Consider the following 23,309-nt stretch of genomic DNA (forward strand, 5'->3'; position numbering starts at 1 on the left):
TCAGTAATCTGGAATATCTGATGATGATAGAAAAGCTCTGATACAGTATCATAGAATAGTTAGGGTTGGAAAAAGACCTTAAGATCATCTGCTTCCAACCCCCTGCCATGGGCAGGAACACTTCACACTAAACCACCCAAGGCTCTGTCCAACCTGGACTTGAACACCACCAGAGATGGAGCATTCACAACTTCCCTGGGAAACCCATTCCAGTGCCTCACCACCCTTACAGTAAAGAAATTCTTCCTTATATCCAATCTAAACTTACCCTGTTTAAGTTTTAACTCGTTAGCCCTTGTCCTGTCACTACAGTCCCTAATGAACAGTCCCCCCCCAGCATCCCTATAGCCCCCCTTCAGATACTGGAAGGCTGCTATGAGGTCTCCACGCAGCCTTCTCCAGACTGAACAGCCCCAACTTTCTCAACCTGTCTTCATATGGGAGGTGCTCCAGTCCCCTGATCATCATCATGGCCCTCCTCTGGACTTGTTCCAACAGTTCCATGTCCTTTTTGTGTTGAGAACACCAGAACTTCACACAATACTCCAAGTGAGGTCTCATGAAAGCAAAGTAGAGGGGCAGGATCACTGCCTTTGACCTGCTAGTCATGCTTCTTTTGATGCAGCCCAGGATACGGTTCGCTTTCTGGACTGTGAGCTCACACTGCTGACTCATGTTAAGTTTCTCATCGACCAGCACCCCCAAGTCTGCTCTGAATCAGGGCTGCTCTGAATCTCTTCTCTGCCCAACCTGTAGCTGTGCCTGGGATTGCTCTGACCCGGGTGTAGGACTTTGCACTTGGCAAGATTAAACTTCATAAGGTTGGCATCAGCCCACCTTACAAGTGTATCAAGGTCCCTCTGGATCACATTCCTTCCCTCCAGCATATCATCCAAACCACACAGCTTGGTGTCATCAGCAAACTTGCTGAGGGCGCACTCAATCCATGTCACCAAAAAAGATGTTGAACAAGACCAGTCCCATCACTGATCCCTGAGGGACACCACTCGTTACTGGTCTCCAGCTGGACGTTGAGCCATTGACCACAACTCTGCATGCGGCCATCCAGCCAGTTCTTCATCCACCAAGTGGTCCACCTATCAAATTGATCTCTCCAATTTAGAGACAAGGATGTTGTGTGGGACAGTGTTGAATGCTTTACACAAGTCCAGGTAGATGACATCAACTGCTCTGCCCCTGCCCATTGGTTCTGTAGCCCCATCATAGAAGGCCACCAAATTGGTCAGGCAGGATTTCCCCTTAGTGAAGCCATGCTGGCTGTCACCAAGCACCTTGTAGTTTTTCATGTGCCTTAGCATGCCTTCCAGGAGAATCTGCTCCAAGATTTTTCCAGGCACAGAGGGGAGACTGACTGGTCTGTAATTCCCCGGGTCATCCATTTTCCCCTTCTTGAAAATGGGGGTTATATTTCCCTTTTTGTAGTCATCAGGAAATTCACTTGACTGCCATGATTTTTCAAATATGATAGACAGTGGCTTAGAAACTTCATTCGCCAGCTCCTTCAGGACCTGAAGATGGATTTCATCAGATACTACATCTTTGGACTATCCTAAACAAGTTGTTAGTATTTTTGACAGATTAATACCCCTGCATAGTCCAGAAGTGTGCATCCACTGTTGCAGACATAATTCTGATCTCTCTGGAAAAAACTGTCAAGGGAAAAGTTGTAAATGACTGTGTATGTAGATGCTAGATAAAATGACTGAAAGACTCCTCCTACTCCTGCCTGTGGTGGCCCAGGAAGCACACACCTCCTTGTCATACAGACAAGTATCTCCAGGAATCCTTAAGGACCATAACTAAGAATCAGGTTGAATTAATTTTTTTCAAGGATTTTCTTTCCCTGAGAAAAACAGGTTGATGCAAAAGCATACTACAAGATTCGGCCCTAATAATATCCGGCAATAGCCAAACAACCTCACATTTGACCTTACAATAGAAAAAAAGGATAACAAAAAAGGATCTATTTACCTCTCTTTCCCTCTCCCTCATTTTCTTGGAAGATTCTGAAAAATAGGAGCCTTAATAGGATAAGTGGGAGTGCATGAAATATTGCTGTACTTTGGATTATTTTGTGCCATTAGTGGCACAGCTCATGCAGGTAAAGATTCATTCTAGAAATAAAAGCAATTACAAATACAATTCCATGTTCAATATTATTAATTCAGCATTTTCGTAAACATTAAGTTTCCTATAATGAGACCTAACATTGAACTATTTTTATACCCTATAAAATCTAATTTAATTAACTTATCTGGGAAATTTAGGTAATCTATTATTCATCTGACACTGAAAGTGAAAACAGATTCAGCAGTGTGCAGCTGGACACTTGTTTGTACATATTTCTGGGGCAAAATGAAAAGTAGGTGGACAATGAATATAATGAAAGGCTTGATACAAGCTTAGACTGCTGATTTTTTTAATGGAAATTTTTTTAATAGAAGAGCACCAACATGCATTTTTAAAAGCTGGATGAACAAATAAGAATAGCCCTGGGCAGATCTAATCTGCGCAGCTAGCACTTACATTATGCACTAAAGAATTCAAGCTGATACTGACCTTGACAACACTTACAAAGGGAGAATTTTCACAAGGATGAGCATGTCTAATGCTGTGTCTTCAGTTTTTTGAAGTCTACTTGGGTTTTTTTAGTATTAACTGTACTTTTTTGTCACACCTCCATTCTTTGTACCCTATAATTATCTGCAAGCAATAACATACTAAACACATGGGATGGATAAAAGTAGTACAGTGTATTATACAAGCATAATTGAAGCCTTCATCATCTTTTCAAAAAGATCCTCTTCTGAAAATATGTCAAAACATTTTTTTACAGCTTTCGCCATTCTAAAAGCTTTTTTACAGATATATTGCTACTGGCAGGGTTTTTAAAAAACAAATAATAAAATATACATGTAAAATAGAATGGTACACAAAAAAAATGAGCATAGGATTATCCACAAATACTTATTTCATAGGGAGGAAGAGTTACATCTTAACTTTCATGGCAGTCTATGATACTGGTTCCAAAATCACAGAACCGTGGAATCAGACAGAGGTTTGGGTTGGAAGGGACCTTAAAGCCCATCCAGTTCCAATGGCCCGCCATGGGAGGGACACCTTCCACTAGACCATGTTGCTCAAAGCCCCATCTAACCTGGCCTTGAACACTGCCAGGGATGAGGCATCCACAACTTCTCTGGGCAGTTTGTGCCAATGCCTCACCACCCTCACAGGGAATCAATACCATGTTCAAATTCGTTTGACCATCACACTCCATAGGTTCCTGGAAACTGTCGATTTCTAACACTACCAGCTTTTTTACAACCATTCCTGCTAACTGTTCCAAAGCTGGGCATCTCAGAACTGCCAGGGTTGACACAGCTTACAGAAATGTGGTCAGAGGCATACTAAGACAATTCAGCACGTAACCATTGCCAAGGAATATCTCCAACCATGAAAATATCAGACAAGACCAGTGGTTCACCACACCTGGACAGTTATGATGTACTTCTGCTGCACAAGCATATAAGAGGTGAACATTGGCAAGCCCAAGGGTATATATTTTGCTCTAGCTAGGCTAATTGTAGGAAAGCCCCGCTCTAGTTGCTTTCCACCATGCTTGCAGAACCTCAGCAAATTCTAGGATACAAGCAGGTATGGAAAGAGAAGAAGGTGAGGCAGAAAGAAGAAAAAACTGATACACGAGATAAGGGCACAAGGAGCTGCCTCCAATGGCGCATAAAACACTGCTCATTTTTTCAAGGAAAAGTCTGCTCCAAAAAGTGTGGGAATGTTTGGAATGGAAGAGAAGAATAAAACTCAAGATCTATCTTCAGACTAGTCCATAGGACGTTACCTTTCCCATGGACAGCTCCCTGCCTGCTGCATATGTGCAACCCATCCCTTCACTCATGCATACTCCTCCAAACAAACAAAATTGCAGTAGAAAATATTAGTTTATCTACAGTGTAGAAGTAAAGATTGCTCTCTTTGAAAAGCTTTTTTTTTTTTTTTTGTCATTTTGCTTTCTTTAAATGTGATAGTCATAAGCTATAAATGAATTAAAGATAAAAAATTAATTGTAAGATCTTTGGGCAACTCAGGTCATCTTAGAGCCCACCTTACTGCATTGGCTGGAGTCTCCCAGGTCAACTCAATCCATTTTCCACCCCTCCACATGGAGTCATAACCTCTATTCAAGCTGGAAAATACATCCATGCCAGTAAGTTGCATTAGAGGATCCAAAATGCCACTGTTAATGAGAATGCATTTTGATTGCACTTTAAAACCTGGTAGGTTATACAGGTATCCATATCCATGCTGATGCACTTATTTTTCAAGTTTCTTTGGTAGGCTTTGAATATTTTTGCATATTCAATCTTTGACAGAAAGTATGTTAGCAGAGAATTAGTCTAGGCATCTTTCTTAGTGCATACACTGAATATAATATGGATTGAATTTTCATTATGACTCCTGGCTAAAAATATTTTGATAATTCAAGGGGCCTTGAAAGGGAAAATGTTAAATAACAAAATGGAAGATTCACTTCTCTTTAGATATCATACTTAGTCTCTTCCATCTTAGCACTAACTCAGCCATTAAATGGTACCATATATTTTATAAGATGACTGTTTCCTTTGCTTACTTTATTAAATCATGATGAAATAATTTTGCTTAGGAAATTAATCACAACTTGTAAATGTTAAACTGCTGCATTTCACATAGGCAGCTGTAAGCCTTTCATCTATCACCCAGACTGTCAACAGACAACTAGTTTCCTTATTTAGAATTTCACTTGAATCATACTCGGAAGAAATAATTTTGAACAAAATTAACTTTCAGTTGTCCCCAGTATTATTAAAACTAATTTTGAGTTTATCTCATGCTGCTAGAAATGCTCTGCTGATGGCCCAGGAGGAACATGGCAGATAAAGCAACTTTGGCAAGGGGCAATGGCAGGTATGCTCTCTAGTGGTGTGTGGGAATAACGTGGCGAGATGTCCATGTTGAGAGCAGAACGTTAAGATTAAAACTGGATATGAATAGTAAAAGCAAAAGCTGATCTCACCCTTAACTACATGAAACTTCCCAGAAACACATATTCATAAAATGCCCTGGTATGATCTTTCTTGATGAAGAACCTTTTACAATATACAGTATTCCAGCCCTTTCTCTGATGCCTTCCCTCAAATGCTTGTTGTCTGCTCTCATTTGGAAACTGTCTTCCAACACTAGAAGGTGTAACTGGGCTTCATTACCTGTTTCAATTCAACTCCCTGGAAGAGGCAATAGGTATACTTCTACTATTCAGGTGGATTTCAACAATCTTGCTTTTGTTCACTTATTAATCATGCATATTTATCCAAAATACCCTGAGCAGTGTTAGCTTTGCATCTAGTCATTCGAAAAGCAGACAAGAAAGAAACTTTAAATTACTATTTATTAAAAAATCACATATAACAGAATTCAAGGCTTTCAGTAGGCTATAATTGAATCCTTTTGTATAAAATAAACCATAGCTGTATCTATTGTTCTAACAGCTGACAAAAAAATATTTGGAAATTATATTTAAGCTTTTCTGCATAATTATTAAAGTATAATGGCACTTTGCGTATGCATTTCTGTTAGAGTCAGCGTTACTAAGCTTAGCTATCTGAAAACATATCACCAGATACTGTGTCTACAGTGAAAAAATTCAAAATCTATACACATTTCTTCAATAAAATATTCAAAGGCACATGGCGAGGTCTTTGCCTGGCACACACCTGCACAGCTCCAAAACCCAGTGTAACAATGCCAATTTACACTGTTGACGTACACAGATGGCAACACTCATGTGCTTCTCTCCGGCATTACAAGGAACCTAAGCTCTTCCAGCCCACAGGGGCTAGGGAAGCTGAAGCTGGCCAAAGGCCAGTCTTGCATTCTCAGTGCCAGTGCTTCCTCTATTATTTAAGATTATAGCCTCCTCTAAGCAGCTATCTTTGACTGCATGACCAACAAACAAAAGTTTACATAGCAGATCACCTGGTGTACTGCACCCAGCTCTGGGGCCCCCAGATAAGAAGGATATGGACCCAATGAGCAAGTCTAGAGGAGGCCACAAAGATGTCTGAAGCACTTCTCCTATGAAAACAATCTGAGAGAGCTGGGCTTTTTCAGCCTGAGAAGGCTCCAGGAGGACCATAGAGCAGTCTTTCAGTACTTTAAAAGGGGCTAAAAAGAAATATGGACAGGGATTTTTGATAGTGGCCTGAAGGGGCAAGACAAGGGGAATGGCTTTAAACTGCATGAGGGTAGATTAGATATTAAGAATAATGTCTTTACTGTGAACATGGTGAGGCACTGGCACAGGCTGCCCAGAGAAGCTGTGGCTGTCCCATCTCTAGCAGTGCTCAAGGCCAGGTTGGATGAGGCTTTTTTAGTGGAAGGTGTTCCTGCCCATGGCAGGGAGGGTGGAACTATATGATCTGTAAGGTCCCACATTGTAAAAAATCCTCCTATTGTAAACTTCAACCATTGCAAATATGAGATATATAAGCTACCTGGTAAGATATCACTCCTGAAAGCCAGCTCATGTTGGGCAGCACTCAAGAAACTCTTTGCCTGGCTGTGAGGTCAAACCTCCTGGAGGGGACATTCAGATGCCTACAGACAGCTCTCCTTGTTTTGCGCCAGGTACACAATAAAGAACACTTAGCTGAAGAATTTTGATCAGTTGCTGCTTGCTGGGATTCAGAGAAACGTAAGCTGATACTTCTGCCAGAACACTGAGAAACCAGCACCCCTTGATTCTTTTTTTACAACTGATAAAATCTAAAGATCTCATGCTTACAAGGACCAAAATTAAGTATGAGGAAGACAAAGCAATGACCTCCAGTTGCCATTTTGGGATTGCTACCAGTCATAAATCCACAGGCTCCTCCCCACTGATTTTTATGCCAAGTCACCCTTCAGGACACCAAGATGGCTGCTGATGGTGGTGAACGTGCCCAAAGGTGAGTCCATCCCACCTCTGTGTACCCCGCATTGTGTACTGAATTTGCTTTGCTTATAGGATAATCCTTTCCTATAGGATAAGCATACTGATATATTTACTATTGTATATGACATATTCCGAATGTTGCAGCTAAATCTTTGCACTGTTGCCATGGATTCTAAAGAATAACTAATCTATAGGCATATAGCCCTATCAATTCAGCTTGCTCAGCTTTCCTGGGGTCAGCTGAAATCAAGTGTTATTATTTGTACTGAAGCTTACTCTGTCAGTATTCTGTAATGCTTGCTATATGGAAATTTTCAACCACTGCAATGTAAAATACTTTCTAAAAACATTTGAGCAATTGCATAGAGGATTTCAAGTTTTCATCATGATATCTGTTATTGGATTACTCTTGCTCTGACACTCAATGATTTATTTTTTTTCCAGACTTGACCCATGTTTATTTCCTGCTGTGCTCTTGTTTGGCTAAAAATGGATTTATCAGATAACGCAAATATCAGTATATTAACTATCATTAGCAGATGTCCCTAACCAATAGCTGTATGCTTCAGATTAGCCCAAGTTTCCCCATTTTTTTAAGATATATAGCCCCAGAACTTGTGCTGGTATTTTGCTGTCATGTTGTGTGCAGCAGAATCAGTGCCCTCAGAATAAGGCATTCTGTCTGAAGCATTTATATGTTTCCTCCTTTCCAGCTCTGCACTGAAATTCAAGGGATTCCTTTGTCTAATGAGACAAGTGTATGGAACTAAAAGTACCTCAAGGGAAACGACCTCCAATGTATTCGTCCTATTTAGTAATCTGAACCTGGCTTCTTGAAATTCTCTCCTACCCTTCTCTAAACATTAGTAACCAATCTCTTTAAAAATACTAATTAAGTTTTTAAAACCATATAAATTCATAGAGGATTCTAAGAACATCTGAGTACAACAGAAAATTTCAACTGTATATTTTAATAGATGAAAAATACATGTCAGATTTTATTAATAATACATAAACTTTAAAAGGGTTTCATATTTCCATTAAAACTTCTACTAGTAAACATTCACTATAAATCCCTTTGCTATCAAGTATTCACAGGAGTATTCTTAAATAAATCACTAGCAAACACTGTGATATTAATGTCTAAAAATACCATAAACCACAAAGATCAAACCATCAACCAAAACACTGAACATAAAAGCATTTCAGATGTTTTCAAGCAGACTGGTTCTATTTGAAGGCTGGTAAAAGAATTCGGTATCATTTCAGATAAGGATGAAGCTGCTGTTTGGGCCTAGCTTTTCTTGACAGTCCAATCCTGATAGGGCCCTTGCGTGTTTTAAGAGGCTGTACTCTTATAACTTCATGTGACAGAAAGTATCCTATATTAAAAAAGACAAATAAAAAGTGAAGGTAAACCCAGAATTCCACATGAAATACAAAGTTACATAAATTACATTAACATTAATTGCAGCTTCTCAGTCTTTGACTGCTTCTATTTCCTTTCCATTTGGTTCAGCTGTGTAGCATCTGACTTTCTTTTGGGTTGAAATTGAAATGCTAACATTAGATTACTTCTGATCAGAAGGATTCCTGGCCTAACATTACCTAACTTTCATAACAGACTGGCAAAAGCATACAGTACGCTGCACATTACCATTCTGGGACAGAGCAGACATACTGAGAGGAATATGCTTTAATACTTACCACTAGTCTGAGGGATTTAGATGTACAAATCTAAATTACAGAGCCAGGAATCACTCTACTGGTGATAATAATCATGATGCCTTGCCCTGTGCCACTCATTTTACAGAAAATGGGGCAGAAGGATGTGGATTATCAGTTCCAACCTATTAGGTAAGGTATGCACCACCTGGTAATCTGGAGTATGATTCAGCACCCTTTAGAAGCTGTTCTGTTTTGCATAAAATAATACACTCAGTGGGGAAGAACTGAAGACCATGACCTTGTAAACTAGAGATTAGGACAATAAATCATCCAGAAGAAGCAATAATCAATCCCACAAGAAAGTGTCAAATTTTTCAAGATCTTTTCCAGTTCAATTTTCCATTATTCTATGAAATGATGAAGCATTGAGCAATTAGCTAAGATATCAAATAGTGAGCCCATTAGAACCTTAAGCATTCAGTTGGAATCCTACTAAAGGGAGAAAAAAAAAATTATCTAAGCCTTTCACAGGAATTTGAAATTATGGGATAAAAAAACAACCCCAAAACTCTTAAGTCAATGATGAGATGGTAGAGCTGAGATACCTTTTGTAAGACTCGGAAGAGTCAGTTGGAAGAGGAACTGCATGCACTAAAAGACAGTCAAGTGTTATGGGTTTATATGTAGCCAGTAAAGTACAGTCATCAGTCATGACGAACTGTAAAACTGCTGAAGTATAAATCCTCTTGTCCCACCTAGGTATCTCCTCCTTTCCAAAACAATCAGTTTCTAAGGCAACAGTCACTTCATGTGACCAAATCCTGGGATGTAAATCAAAGAACTCATCGGTACGATTAAGCAGAAAATCACTACCTCCTATCTTCTAACTATAGGAGTAATATGCTGGATTAAGACATGGAGTTTTGGCAAGTAAACTGGCAAAATTAACAGGCTTGGATTCCATAGCAGAAATGGTGTTCATATCCAAGCTAAATAACCAACCCTAATCATACAAGAGCACATGTGATTGCTTAGAATCCTACTGAAAAATAGAGGGAGACAGCCAAACATCAGCAAAACTTCTGACATTAACTCTTATCAGTACAGTATAATACTCCCTGTGACAAAGCCAGCTATAGTCCTTGCTTCAGAATAATCTCTAAAACAATGTTCAGTGGCAACTGTCTCTGCCAACCACAGATTACAGCAAAGAGGCAATGTACCTCCTAGAAAAAAAGATGCTCAGCAGTTCCCTATTTGCTATCAGATGAGAATGACGATGAGAGGAATGTTGCATTTTTTCACATTCTTCTACTGTAAGTATATTAGATACCTGTTGCTTCTGATAAAGCTCTTGAAACAAGGTATAGAATGCCTTAGAAATAAACAAGAAACCTGCAAGATTTATCAGTAATCATGGGATAAAAAGAAGCCTGTCATTGCTAAGGCTGCCTTCCAAAGATTTCTGGAGAAGCTCAGATGGGAATTTAAAAAATATTAGGAAGCAATGTGAAGGGAATAGTTACCACTGTGGAGAAAATAATCTGGTTTTCTTTGCCCTTAGTGCTATGGCTGAAAACAGGAAAAGAAGAAAGGAAAGATAATCCAGATTCAGTCATCTTCTGATCTTCTGCAGGAGCTACAACTTTCCATCTAGCAAGTTTCAATGCCATCTGAACAAAACTTCCAAGAACAAGATGTTACTATCAATTACCTTGTGCTGTCATGCACACCACAGCATTCTGGAATTTGAATTTTCTCTAAGCAATATCAGCACCTACTACAAAAGTCAGAAAGTAGAATCCACTTGCTCAAAATAAAACACAACACAACCCAATAAACAAACAAACAAAACCAAACAAAACACAAAACACAAAAAACACCAAGAAAACCCGAACACATTATAGAGCCATGATAAACTGTGACAAATAGTGATAAGCAGTGAAAAACATAGAGCAGAATTCTCTGTAGCAGTTTGCATTTGGTATATATTATCAAAAGGTGACATATCTTCAATATAAAATAGGTAAGAACACAAGAAGTAATCTGTAAATGTTCAGGATTTTCAGTCTCCTCATTTCACAGACTGGCCTTAATGAAGGAAACAACTTTCTGAATTCTGAGAACAGCAAAGCATGCATCAGTTTTAAGAAGTGCAAGAGGCGATAATCAAGATTTGGTTTAGTGAAACAGAAATTATCTATAGCCTTCTCCTTACAATGTTTTAGTATTTCATTGCAAAATAAACCAATAGCCTTGTTTTACTAAACATTTTCAAGTGTTAGGGAAAAAAAAAAAAAAAAAGAAAATCATGCTTTCTGAAGTACTAATAAATTGATTGGCAATATCCTTCTGAATTTCTTTCTATGGTATATCCAAAAGTGCAAATCTTCCAAGAAAGGTATATCAAATCACATTCTCCTGGTAGTGTATCTTCACTATATCACAATGACTGAAGGCCCAAAGAGGTTTGTTCAAAATGGCTCAAAAAAAAACCAAAACAAAACAAAACAAAACAAACAAGGAACACCACATTGTTAGGAGTTCTTTTCTTCTATCCAAAGGACAAAACCTCTCATCTGCATGACTTGCTCTGTGACCCAAGCCAAAGATAGGACAGTTTCCTAGTAACCTACAATTAAACAAAATGCGATTGCTATAAAGAGAAAGTTATAAAGAGGAGTCACAAATACAAATGTTTGAGAAACAAGTTTATTAGCACTGGTATTTGTGGTATAAAGAGCAGTGTAATATTACTCTTACCTCCCTCTTTCTGTAAATTACAGGTTTGGTCCTTAAGATGCATGCAGGATAAAAAAGCAGGGTCCCATGTGTATGGCTTTCTATAAGCTGTATCATAATAGCCTTAAAACAGAAACAGAAATACATTTAAGATTGTAACTATTTTCCATAAACAAATAATTGTTTGTTTCATTTAGTTAGCAATTTGTGTTTCTTGTTGATGTAAAAGGTGTATGTGCATCTTACAGGAAATATTAATGAAGCTAGGAAGCCTTACACTGAGGTGCTTGTCAAAAGCTATCCAAGCATCCCAGGAAGATCTCTGCATAGATTAAATGATGCAGTTTTAATCCTCTGATGACATGTACTTTTCTCCACTTGGATCTTTATTCCACACTTCAGCAGGAAAGCAATCACTGAGAGAGCAACTTATCCAGTATCTGTTAGGTTTTCATTCTCTGGGACAAGGCACTCAGGTGTAACTTGCAGCACATTCTACTGTGAAAACTCCATTGAAGAGAACTCCCTCTAGGGCTTTTCTGTGACACTTTTCCAATCATTTCACAAACACTAATTACCTTCATAAACCCCCTGCAATCCGCACCTAATACATTTAGAGCCAACTCCCTGAGAAATTTATTTCGATGCCAAATCTGAGATGGCTGTATTTTAATCAGGTATTTCACCAAATATGACCAAAGCATATCTCTTATTGATTTTATCTGCAGCTGTGAGAACCCATCACTTCTGCAAACTGAATTTCACGTACAAAATCTAATACGAGCACTGTTGGAAAAGCACTTGAATAATTTATTTATCATACAGGAGCCATCTGTAAAAGAAGGTACAGCATTCAACTGGTTCTTGGAAGTGTTCAAGGTTAGTTTGGACAAGGCTTTGAGCAACACTGCAGCGGGGGGTTGGACAAGGTGAAATTCAAAAGTGCCTTCCAACTCAAATTATTCTATGACTCTATTATTTGATTACATCAGTTGTAAGGAAACAGTTGTCTCCTTTGTGAATACTATATCAGGTTTTAATGGAGTCTTTTCTCTCTATGAATGTGCACCCCTGGAGGTGTTCAAGGCCAGGTTGGACAGAGCCTTGGGTGATAGGGTTTAGTGTGAGGTGTCCCCACCCACGGCAGGGGGATTCGAACTAGATGATCTTAAAGCCCTTTCCAACCCTAACTATTCTATGATTCTATGATTCAATGAGCTTACTGAGTCTTTGACTCTTTCAGGGATTTTAGGGCTTATCAGGATGAAATAAAGGACAAAAGAAATAATCTGTAATGGCATTTTTATTAAGATAGGTTTGAGCAAGCCTGAAACTGGCTGACTGAATTCTGAGCTACAACTGCTATGGCACAGTGTGCAGGCATGCAGCAATAGCATAGGCTTTTTGCATTTGGCTATTCACAGACAAGTACCTTTGGTCCAACAAACCTTTTGCATTTCAATGAAAACTCTGTTATTGTCATAGAATTATTTGAGGAACACACCTTTACAGCGAACCAAATATTGCATAAAATTTAAATTTTCTTATTAGCATAATAACCAATAGTTCTTTGTGCTTACCTTCTGCAGCAGGTGAATGTAGCAATTCTTCAGATGACACTGTTGAAATACAACATTCCTCAGATGTTTTCTGATCTTCATTTTCATTTGACATCTTTTCATTTAATGAGCTTCCATTACTGTCAGTTATGTTTTGCCCTTCTATAGCACCACAGATTGTAGGAGAAACACTTGTCACTTTTTCATCTATCCCCTCAGAATTATTTAATTCACAATAATTGTTGTGTGAGTTTGTTTCCAAACTAGATAAAGTGTTTTCATTTCCCTTGCTAATTTCATGAAACATACGTAGCTCTTCTAGCACTAAATCAAATTTTCTCTTCAGTTCAAATTCATATGTTATTTTATTTTCTAAAGGTAAATACTGATCTTTTACATCTTCAAGAGATCCATTGTTTATTACGGATAAATGCATTTCTAATTTCTCTTCTGCAGCAATGAATGTTTTAGCTTCATCTTCTGAATATGAAATAATCAAGTCATTCATTACAGTCTCACATTGACTTTCATTAGTTACATGCATTTGTTCATCATTTATCTTTTCCTGTTCTTTTACATATTCAGGATGTTGTTCCAAAGTTGCTGGCTCTGAACTGGCTGTTTCCTTTGTCTGTGTATACCCTTGCAAGGAAAACTGCACCATTTCTTTAGCCAGTAATGGCAAGTGTGTATCTGCCATGGCAGGACTTTCTATGGTTGGATATTGAGTAGCAGCAGGATTTTTTTCACTTTGTTTTCGTTTGTCTGCACTTGAGGAATTCCTGCAGTGTCCATCTTCACTTACTACTCTGTCATTATTGACAAAACAGCTGCTGTCTAATGGCAAAGTGACAGACAGATAAACATTTGAGGAACTAGGAAATAATTTTTCAAAATTTAAGTAAGTATTTTGGTTTTCTACTTTTTCTTCTTTGTTTGTTAAATGTGGACTATATGTATCTATTTGCTTGCAAGATTCAGGTTGGTTATCTTGTAACAAGAAAGAATTACATTTTTCCATGGCTGGTTTTGACTGCTCAGGTAGAATTAAAACATCATCTAATTTAGCCGGCAAATTATGAACCTTTTCTGAACTGGTGACTGGATTTTCTTCAAATAACCCTTTTTTGGCAGAATTGTCATGGTTTACAACTACAAACTGGTCAAACTCCTCAGAATCAGTTGTAAGGGGAATTTTTTCATATGTGTCAAAAACAGAGAAAGATTTTTTTGAAAGAAAATTATGATAATTTATTTGCAATTCTTCTGACTTAATATATTCTTTTCTGTCAGTATTTATATAACCAGAAGTGTCCAAGTATTTTTTCATAGTATACATGACTTCATCTGTGACCTCATTTGTAGATGTCATGATGGTTCTGTATTCAATTGTTTCATGTTTCTTAGTTTCACATAGAGCAAAAGCGAAAGGTTTAAATACTTTCCTATGAAAAGAAGTATTAAACACTTCACTTGGTTTCTTCTCCTGCTTTACTGGTATTTCCCAATTTGCACAGCTACGATTTACCTTTGTGAATTTTAGTTCTGAATGGGCAGGAAAGTAGCTCCAAAATCCAAGATTTGCTCCTATCAGATGTTGTACTTTTGTGATATTGCAGCAATACATCTTGTCCAGTGAAGAACAATCAAAAGCACCCTTCAACAAGATTACACATTTAGCAACTAAAATTTGCTTTTTCATACCATTTTTGTGACTGACTGACCTCAAATAGGTACTAAGCCTTTCACTCTCCCTGGGTAAGAGGTGGTGCTTTCTGACATGTCTTCTCTTATACAATCCACTTTTTTGGTCATGAAAGAGGGTTCCTCGTTTTAGGATGGTAGACTCTTGTTCACCTAAAGATGTAGAAAAATGTCTTCTCTGGCATTCATTATGAAAGGCAAAACCAATGCTTTCCATGGATTTGGAATTTAAAAAGCCTGGATAAGTTTCTTTTTTTTTATAAAATTCTGTGTTTTCCATCAAAGCATTATCTGTGCATGAGTTTAACTGATTTTGTTTTCTCTCACATAAAGGCTGTTTCTCCACTTGCATGGACTTTTCTTCTAGTGTATTTCTGCTACTAAGAAAGGAAGCAAGAATTGCTTCAACCTTAAAATGCTTTGAAATAATAGCCAGCAAACAAATGAGTATTTTATTGTTGAGGTTCCTATTTATATTGCTCTTTACTAACTTTTGAGCATCACAGTGCTTGTTTAATATTTCATGAAAATGAAACCCAGGTGTAACACTGTAATCCTGACACATGGGCATATCTTTGTATGGAGATTCAGGCCAAGTCCTGACCCATCCAAACAACATGTTTTGAAATGAAAGCTTCAATTTTAACATTTCCTTTCCCCTAAATATATTGCAACTCACTTTCATAACTGGAAAATTCTGTGCAATAGTGCGACAACAATTCCTTTCAAATATCATAGTTTTAGTTGAGTATCTTTTGAAATAAAGTATGTCTTTTGTAGAGAGTTGTGATTTTGCTTCATAGAAACTAACATCAGTGTTGGACTTATGCCCATCACAGTCTATATCCAACTTACTTTTCTCTAACACTTCTGTTATTACTGGAATACTTGTCTGTATATGATGAAATGTTCCCGCATTCTCATTAATGCTCTTCCTCCCTGTTCTTTTCAAAAGATCATTACTGCTAACACATTTCTTATTCTGAACATTTCTAGCACTAATGTAAATGTGAATCTTTGACTTCTGGTCATCATCACCTTCTGAATTCTCCAGCAGTTGATCTTTGAATTCATTTTCAGCAAGTGTCTGATTAAATTCAATATTAGTGCCATCGCCTCTGAAGTAAGTTACAGAGACTCTTCCTCCTTCTGCCAAAGCACTGTGCTCTTGTTTGCTAATTGGTGGGAAATTATTTTCCCCAAGTTCAGAACCAACAGTTGAAGCTTTTACAGTACTTTTATAATTTTTCAGTTCTTGTTTCTCTATTTCAGATATTTTTTGTACACTGTGTATCTGTTTAGACTGTACCAAAGATGGTTGGGCTTGAAAATTCTTCCAGTCTGTCTCCTTTAAGAGAGTTGATATTGTTTCACTATTTGTTTTACTTGAAATGCAAGGAAGTTGAAAACTGGGGATTTCCAGTGGTTGTATACTTTTAAAGGGTTTTAATGTTGGAATGGAGTATGAGGAAAGATTTTTTTCTTTACTCTCTCTTTCTGCAGTGATTTCATTATCACTACTGCAGTAATATTTATCTTCTATAGAACACACTTTTTCCAGAAAATTATTCTTCTCATGTTCTATGTGTGAAAACACAGAACTGGTACCACATAAAAATGGAATTTGCAGGAGCTGGTATTGTTTCCACTTTTTATCGAAGACAGACTTATGATTTAACAATTCCATCTGAAATGAGTCTCTGTTTAAGGGTGTAACTGAAGAATTTTGTTTGAATTCATTTTCACTCTTTCTTGTATTGTTTTGTCCTACATTGCTGTTCCGCTGCACTTGGGGTGGATTTAGTACCTGCAGGCTTTTACAAGTGTTGGCATCACTCCATACACTGAGTGACTCTATTTTGAGAGGCTGTCCACGCACATTCAATGAAATGCCATCTTCTGTAGTACTCTGGTTTTCATTTTCAGAACTGCATTTTTTGAAGGACAGCTTATTTTCTGATACACTACATGGCAGTATTTCATTATTACAAGTTTGAAAATGGACAAAATTTCTCGTACAAGTTTTTCTTGTGTCACAACTTTGCTTCTGTAATGCCCAGTTGTTCTGCCTTTCTGATAAACATACAGGTTCATGTGGTGATGTCTGGTATCTGTTCACACAATGTGTGCTTTGCTCTAGCTTTTGCTGCTCCTCTTTCTCTATGTTTTTTTGATTACTTTCTATTTTAATTCTCTTTGGGTATAGGTAGCATTCAGTTTCATCTGACGTTGCAGAAAAAAATTTTTCAGAACATGTACTTTCCATGCTCACTAATGTAAGCTCCATACTTCCCAAGGCAGTCCTGAAAATTAAAGAAATATTAAAGTATTAGGCATAAATGATCTTGTAATGAATACCAAAGTGTACAGGACACAAAGTCAGTAATACTATAATCTACCCACTATCACACTGATATTTGTTCCGCATACATTCCAGGCCTGAGAAAAAAGCAGGATCACTGAACAACATTTAAAACCAAGATCTAGAATTTAAGATAGAAGTAATTTACTAAAGTTGCAAGGTTATGCAAAATTAAAACGGGTGATAATTTTACTGTGTCGCCAAGTTAAAAGAGATTAAGTGCATTTCTCATGCATTTGTCACACTGGTTTTTTGCCAAAAATTAACACTGTGAACAAATACCAAGAAAATAAAGCCCACTGATGAACTCTTCAGGATCTGGGGAGTGGACTCTTGTTAAAAGCTGAAAGAAATTGACAATCTTGTCTTCACTGTGTGATAATTTGTAATGTGGAAGTGGAGGCAAGTATATCAGAAGTCCCCTGGTATGACAAAACACTGTATCAGATTGTATCCCCATACACAAAGAAACAGCGGTGTCCCAGGCACAGATCTTGATCGTTAAACGTACTGATGCTGAAGCACATGTCTCTTCAAGTCAAGTGCACTCAGCAATTCCATTTAAAAATTGATCTACCCAGTGTGTAGAACATAATTTGCGCAAAATGAGATTTCATAAATTGAGGGAATTTATTATACTTGCAGCAGACTGGTTCACCACTATGTCTGAACAACCCAGTCACCGTGCTGAGGTGACCTCAGCCAGCCAACAGGAAGGCTCTCAAAACGTTTCATGAAGTATGTAATTGACAGAATTAATTTGTTAACCAGGGCTGCATGATTAAAGAATCAAGTGGCATTCCTGATTTGACAGGTTTACTTCTGTAAGTGCACAGGAAAACCCATTTTGGCAAGAAACCCTCCTGCGACTGCGGGATATACTTGTGAAGTGCTGAGAGCAAATGAATCCTGAGGCTTGTGGTGTTTTCGCCTCCCTCCCCCTTGCTGCAGGTGACAGGACCCCTCTGTCCTGCCCCTGAGGTGATTCACCTCTCTGGCAGACAGCAACCCTGCTCTCTCTCTCCTCTCTAAGTTTTACCGGCAGGAAAGCCGTCTCTCCTTCCCGCTTTGTACAACCTCTTGTAGGCTTTTATTTTAAAGGATTTTTAATTCCGTCCCTGCAGCAGGGTGGCTTCCCTCTCTCAGCGCCCCGACCCGCCGTGAGGTACCTCCTCTAGCTGCATTCCCCAGGAGCGCGGAGGTCTCCCTCAGCCCGGCTGCCCGCCCTCTCCGGAGGCTGCCTCCTCCCTGGGCTCTGCCTGCCAGGCACCCCGCTGCCTCCGACCAGGACCCTCTCGTTTGGGAACCCTAAGAAGCAGGGCTCGCCCCTCACACCGACCCGGGGGACAACCACCGAACCCACCGCGCCGACTGCCCCACGGCGAGAAGAGCCCCTGGTGGCGGGAAGAATTCCTCCGCTCCGCTCCGCCCCGCCCAGACCGCCGCACTTCGCACGTACCTCGCAGATCTTTGCGTCGTCCCTAAAGCGATGTGTCCCTCCGCCAGAAAAGAAAGAGGCTGGTGCCTTCTCGCCCCTGCTGTGATTTTTGTGCCAAAAGCTGCAGGCTGAGGCGCATGGCTCCTAAAGAGGCTGTAGAAACTGCACTTCTGTTGGAAAATCCTTTCTTTGGTGCCACCGACCACAGCCAAGCAACCTGCCACCAATTATTTCTACAGTTATTATTTTCCAAATTGCATAACTCCAGAAGCAGGAGATCCTGCATGTGCAAACACTCTTGTCTGCAGCCCTTCTCTGCCATCCCACCAGAAAAGGCATTGCTTCCTTTGATTCCAGAATCTAAGGGGCCCTACAAGTAACTATTCCTGTAGCGATAGAACAAGGGGTAGGACACAGGGAAATGGCATCAAACTGAAAGAGGATAGATTTAGGTTAGCTATAAAGCAGAAATTCTTCCCTGTGAGGGTTGTGAGGCACTGCAGCAGGTTCCCCAGAGAAACTGTGGGCGCCCCATCCCTAGCATTGCTCAAGGCCAGGCTGGACTTGGCTTAAAGCAACCTGGTCTAGTGGAACTTGCTCCTGCCTGTGTCAGGGGTGTTGGAACTGGATGAGCTTTAAGGTCCCTTCCAGCCAAATGATCCTATGATTCCTTTATTTATTTATTTTATTTTTCCTTCACAGTAGCATGCATTGATTCAGCCAAGGCCTTTATTCCAAAAATAACAAGTATTCATGCAGCTTCGTGCTTTTGAAATAGGTGTTTCCTTTTCAACCACTGAAATTTCATGTCAAAAAGGTTCCTTTTTTGAAGTCTGCACTAAACCAGCAGGTTGCTTTAGTACCGTTAAGGACTGGCTATAAAAATAGAAACATCCTTAGGGCCTGTGGCTGCAAATATATTTTTTTAAAGGTTTATCATCCATACTACTGTGAACAAATCCACTGAAGCCCAACAGATCCATTGTTCCTAGTAGTAACGTTACATGCAGGAACCATATAGAACTAAGCCTTAAAATACCTTTCTCTTCAATATTTCTGCTTTTGTTAAGTAAATCTGGCTAATAACTGCCTTCTAAAACTTAAGAAATGTTATTAATTGAATTAATCTTTATTTAACAAGGTACAGTTCCTGTCTATTTTTAAGCAATAAACAATCTGACTGAAATGAATTAGATTGCATTCACATTTTAAAATACTGAAAATGGAATGGAATGACGGTATAAACATATACACAAGAAATAGTTTTATGCATGTAAGAGAGATGCACCATGACACTTACGTTTGATACTCCTCTGCATTGGAATAGCATCTAGGAAGCATTCCTGGAAGACAAATTACTGTATTTTTTCTGAAGGGGAAATGCCGCAGTGTTCACAACTGTTTCTAATGTCTTCTGAATAGAACATTCCCCCATTTGCCTGTCAGTGGGAAGTCCCTTAGTATGCATGGCAGGTTGCAAGTAAAAAGGAGTCAGTTTAAAATTACTCATGCCTTTGAACAGTGAAAACAATCAGAATTAAATGAAAAATAAAGGAAACTGCCTTTTTCTTGCATCTACACAGCTATAGATCAAGATTGTTTATTAAACCCCATCCAGTTGTTTCACATCTATGGTTTACTTTGTTGTTTATAACTTAGACACCTAGCATAAGCTGACAGACTTCCACTGAAGCATATCCTGTATGCTCTGCACTTTTCAATTTGCAGCTCACAAGAAAAGTATACTACTTGTTTACTGATAACACAAAATGAATATAGCATTTTCTACTAATGGAGTGGAAAAAAGACGTAACTGCTTTCTTGCTACTCAGTTCAATAACATTTTAACAGGATTCAGACACCACATTTTGGTTTTTCATAATTTCAATCTCTTTCAATTGATTACATCACCACCACAGTTATCAGGTATATAACTATTGTCTCATATTGCATGTTGGCCAAGTGGGTTGTAGAGCAGCCTTTTGACAAAGTCAGCTAAGAAGTTTTGGGTTCTAATTGAGTAAGCAGTTCTCAGAAATACTCCTTCACTAAGTCTCTCACAAAAAGTCTGTACCTCTCATTCTTCTTTTTTTTTTAACTCAAAAAAGAAAAACATTGCAAAATATTAAAAAAGAAAGGTCAGGAATAAATATTAGGAAATTAAATTAAAAATCAATAAAAACAGCACCAAAAATAATTATGCTAAAATATTATAATCTTGATTGGTCAAGTGAAACAGTGCAATTTGGCTTAAGTCCTTTATCTCAATTTAGCCTTGTCCTTACAATTTATTGTAAGTAAACTGCCTTTTTAGAACATGAAATTTCAAGACTGAAAGTCTGTTGTAATTCATCATGTTTCTATCATGAACTGTAATGCTAAAAACTTTCCACTGTCAAGGTAGCTCATCTTATAACACTGATTCATCAAAGGTTGGAACTAAGATTCCAAAGGGAATTAACTGCTTTACCAGGAAAAGATTAATTTTGATACCTGTTTTATGAGCAGGACATTGGTCCTTAATGTTCTTAAGACTGTATTTTATAAATTAGCTTTTTCTTGTCATCCTACTGTCACATGTCATGCAACCACTACATCATTAAAAGTATTCTTTAAAAAGTTGGTGTGTGAAAATACTTCCTATACTTCTGATCATAGCTGCTGTATCTGCGGCTCTAACTCACATACTTCCTATCTATCCGTGCTTTGAAATAGCTTAAAGGAAAACTTTAGTCCTTCCCTCTGTTCTAGAGCAATCCATATTTTCTACTCTAACTGTTAACCCAGCTAAATGTTCTTATATAATTAAAATAAAACTTCAACTTTACCCAATGTACTTAAAATCACAAGGAAGTTAATGTCCCTCTGTATGCACTGCATACATGTAATTCCATATTCTCAACAGCATGTCCATATTGACTAAGAAAGAAAGAGCATCACGTAGGAGGTACACTATGTTTCTGTCAGCTTTCATGTGTATGCAAGCAACGGTCCTAGTGTGATTTAGTGATGTGTTGGTCCTTCAAAGCTGGACCTGGAATAAAACTGTCCTGAAAATCACAGAGTCCTTGAAAAGTTATTGAGTAAAAGTTTACTAACTGCTCACAGGCATTTCTTCAGATGCCATTATTTTTATATTTCCTCCCACTTTTTATATTCCTTTTTGTTTCTGCCATCATAAATGGTGACACCTCATTCATGATGAATACAGTCCTCAGAAAAGAAAGAAGGTGTTCCAAAAAACATGGTTATTTTCTCTCTTGAAGCCTTATAGAGAGCTAAATTGAAAGGAAAATACTGCTGTAAAACAAGGGGAACAAAGTGTGTGAAGATCCACTGTGAGACATTCAGAAAGCATTTTATTTAAAAGTAATAGAGAAGTACAAGACATAGCCTCTCTTTAGCTCTTGGGAACAGGAGTGCATTTGACACACATCCTCCTGTCCCTGCACTGGTCTCACTACTGCCTGACTGCCATGATGATGACTTGGATTCTTTGAAATTGGTTTGGTGCTCTGATTTCTGCTGGTAACAAACTCTTCTGTTGCTTTCAAAAGGAGTTCTTTTACATCTTGAGGGATATAAAAAGAACATGCTTAAGGGGCGTGTAAGAACTTAAGCTAAACCTATTTAACTGTAGGGTGAATCATACCCCTCTATTTTGTCCACTACAGTGAAGTCACTGTTTGACTGCCTCATGTCCTATGCATTTGACAGCTGTCACTTTGAATAAAAACTGCTGTTTCTTGGACTTGATATTTTGGACACATTCTCTTCCCATTATCTGACGCACTGTTTCATCATACCGCTCCATTGCTGCAACCGTATCATTCTCTATTATATTAACCCCCTGTACAATCCTAAAGATGTTCTCATTTTCCAGATGAAATACCATGTTTGCAGCTTAATTCCAAAACAGAAGTAGCAAAAAAGGAATTTTGTATACACAGCAGTAACCACAGAGATACAAAGGATATTCATCCAATTTTATCGGCCATTATCCATCTTCTTTACAAAGGACAGTGAAAATAGTTCTGTCTGCCAGACAGCTCAAAACCTCTTTGTTGAAAGTTGCTGCTGAATTCAGGTCACAGGCATTCAAAGCACTTGGAATGCAGTGTTGTTCTTTTCATGCTAGCAGGGCAATTAACTAAATCCATATGACCCCTAAGCCTCATTTAGTTTTGCTGAAGATACTGCATAGAGTATACAGGCTTATTCATAGAGCCACAGACAAATTTAGGTTGGAAGGAACCTCTGGAGATCATCTCAATCATCACTGCTCAGAGCAGAGCCAGCTTTCAAATTGCATCTAACTCAAGTCCTTGATCAAGCTGCTCAGGGCTCTTCTAGACAAGATCCAAATATTTCTAAGGTTGGAGATTCCCCAGTGCTTCTAGGGTGCTTGCTACAAAAAGCTAGTTATAGCACTAAATTTTAAGCAATCCATCTTCCCTTTTCCAGTCTTTGTCTTCTTTTAGTCTCTGTGCTTACCAAATGGGAACTAACTAAACCATCTATGTGTAATACATGACTAACAGGCATAGCGATTCACTAAGTCTTACAGTAATACCTATTTCTGATAAAAAGCTAGTTAAGAATAACAGATTACATTTAAATAAACGAGTCTTCTTTAAACACATCATGAAGTTACAAAATACTTACACATCCTGCTTTACTCTTGAATAGTATTTACAGCTAAGAGGCTACATTTCAGAGTCACATAGTTAAGCCAAGTGTTAGCCATATCTGCTTGTCAGTAGATTTTAATTTACTTGGAAATAAGCCTTGTTAACAACAAACACAGCACCCCTTCTGCCATTACTA

The 23,309-nt window shown here is 38.4% G+C and overlaps 1 protein-coding gene across 1 annotated transcript; it reads right to left on the reverse strand.

Annotated features, from left to right (window-relative positions):
- Positions 1-7,964: 7,964 nt before the first annotated feature.
- On the reverse strand, positions 7,965-18,404 carry RAD51AP2 (RAD51 associated protein 2). The gene is made up of 4 exons (XM_061351227.1): positions 18,084-18,404; positions 13,000-16,985; positions 11,441-11,542; positions 7,965-8,391 (listed from the first exon to the last, which is right to left on the reverse strand). Exons 2-4 carry the CDS (start codon positions 16,967-16,969, stop codon positions 8,270-8,272), a joined length of 4,194 nt encoding a protein of 1,397 aa, XP_061207211.1. The 5' UTR covers positions 16,970-16,985; positions 18,084-18,404; the 3' UTR covers positions 7,965-8,269.
- Between the last annotated feature and the right edge of the window lie 4,905 nt (positions 18,405-23,309).

This window comes from Neopsephotus bourkii, unplaced genomic scaffold (genome assembly GCF_033783945.1).
Source record: "Neopsephotus bourkii isolate Nb327-2 ecotype Australia unplaced genomic scaffold, CSIRO-AGI_Nbou_v1 NB_565, whole genome shotgun sequence".
NCBI lineage: Eukaryota > Metazoa > Chordata > Aves > Psittaciformes > Psittacidae > Neopsephotus > Neopsephotus bourkii.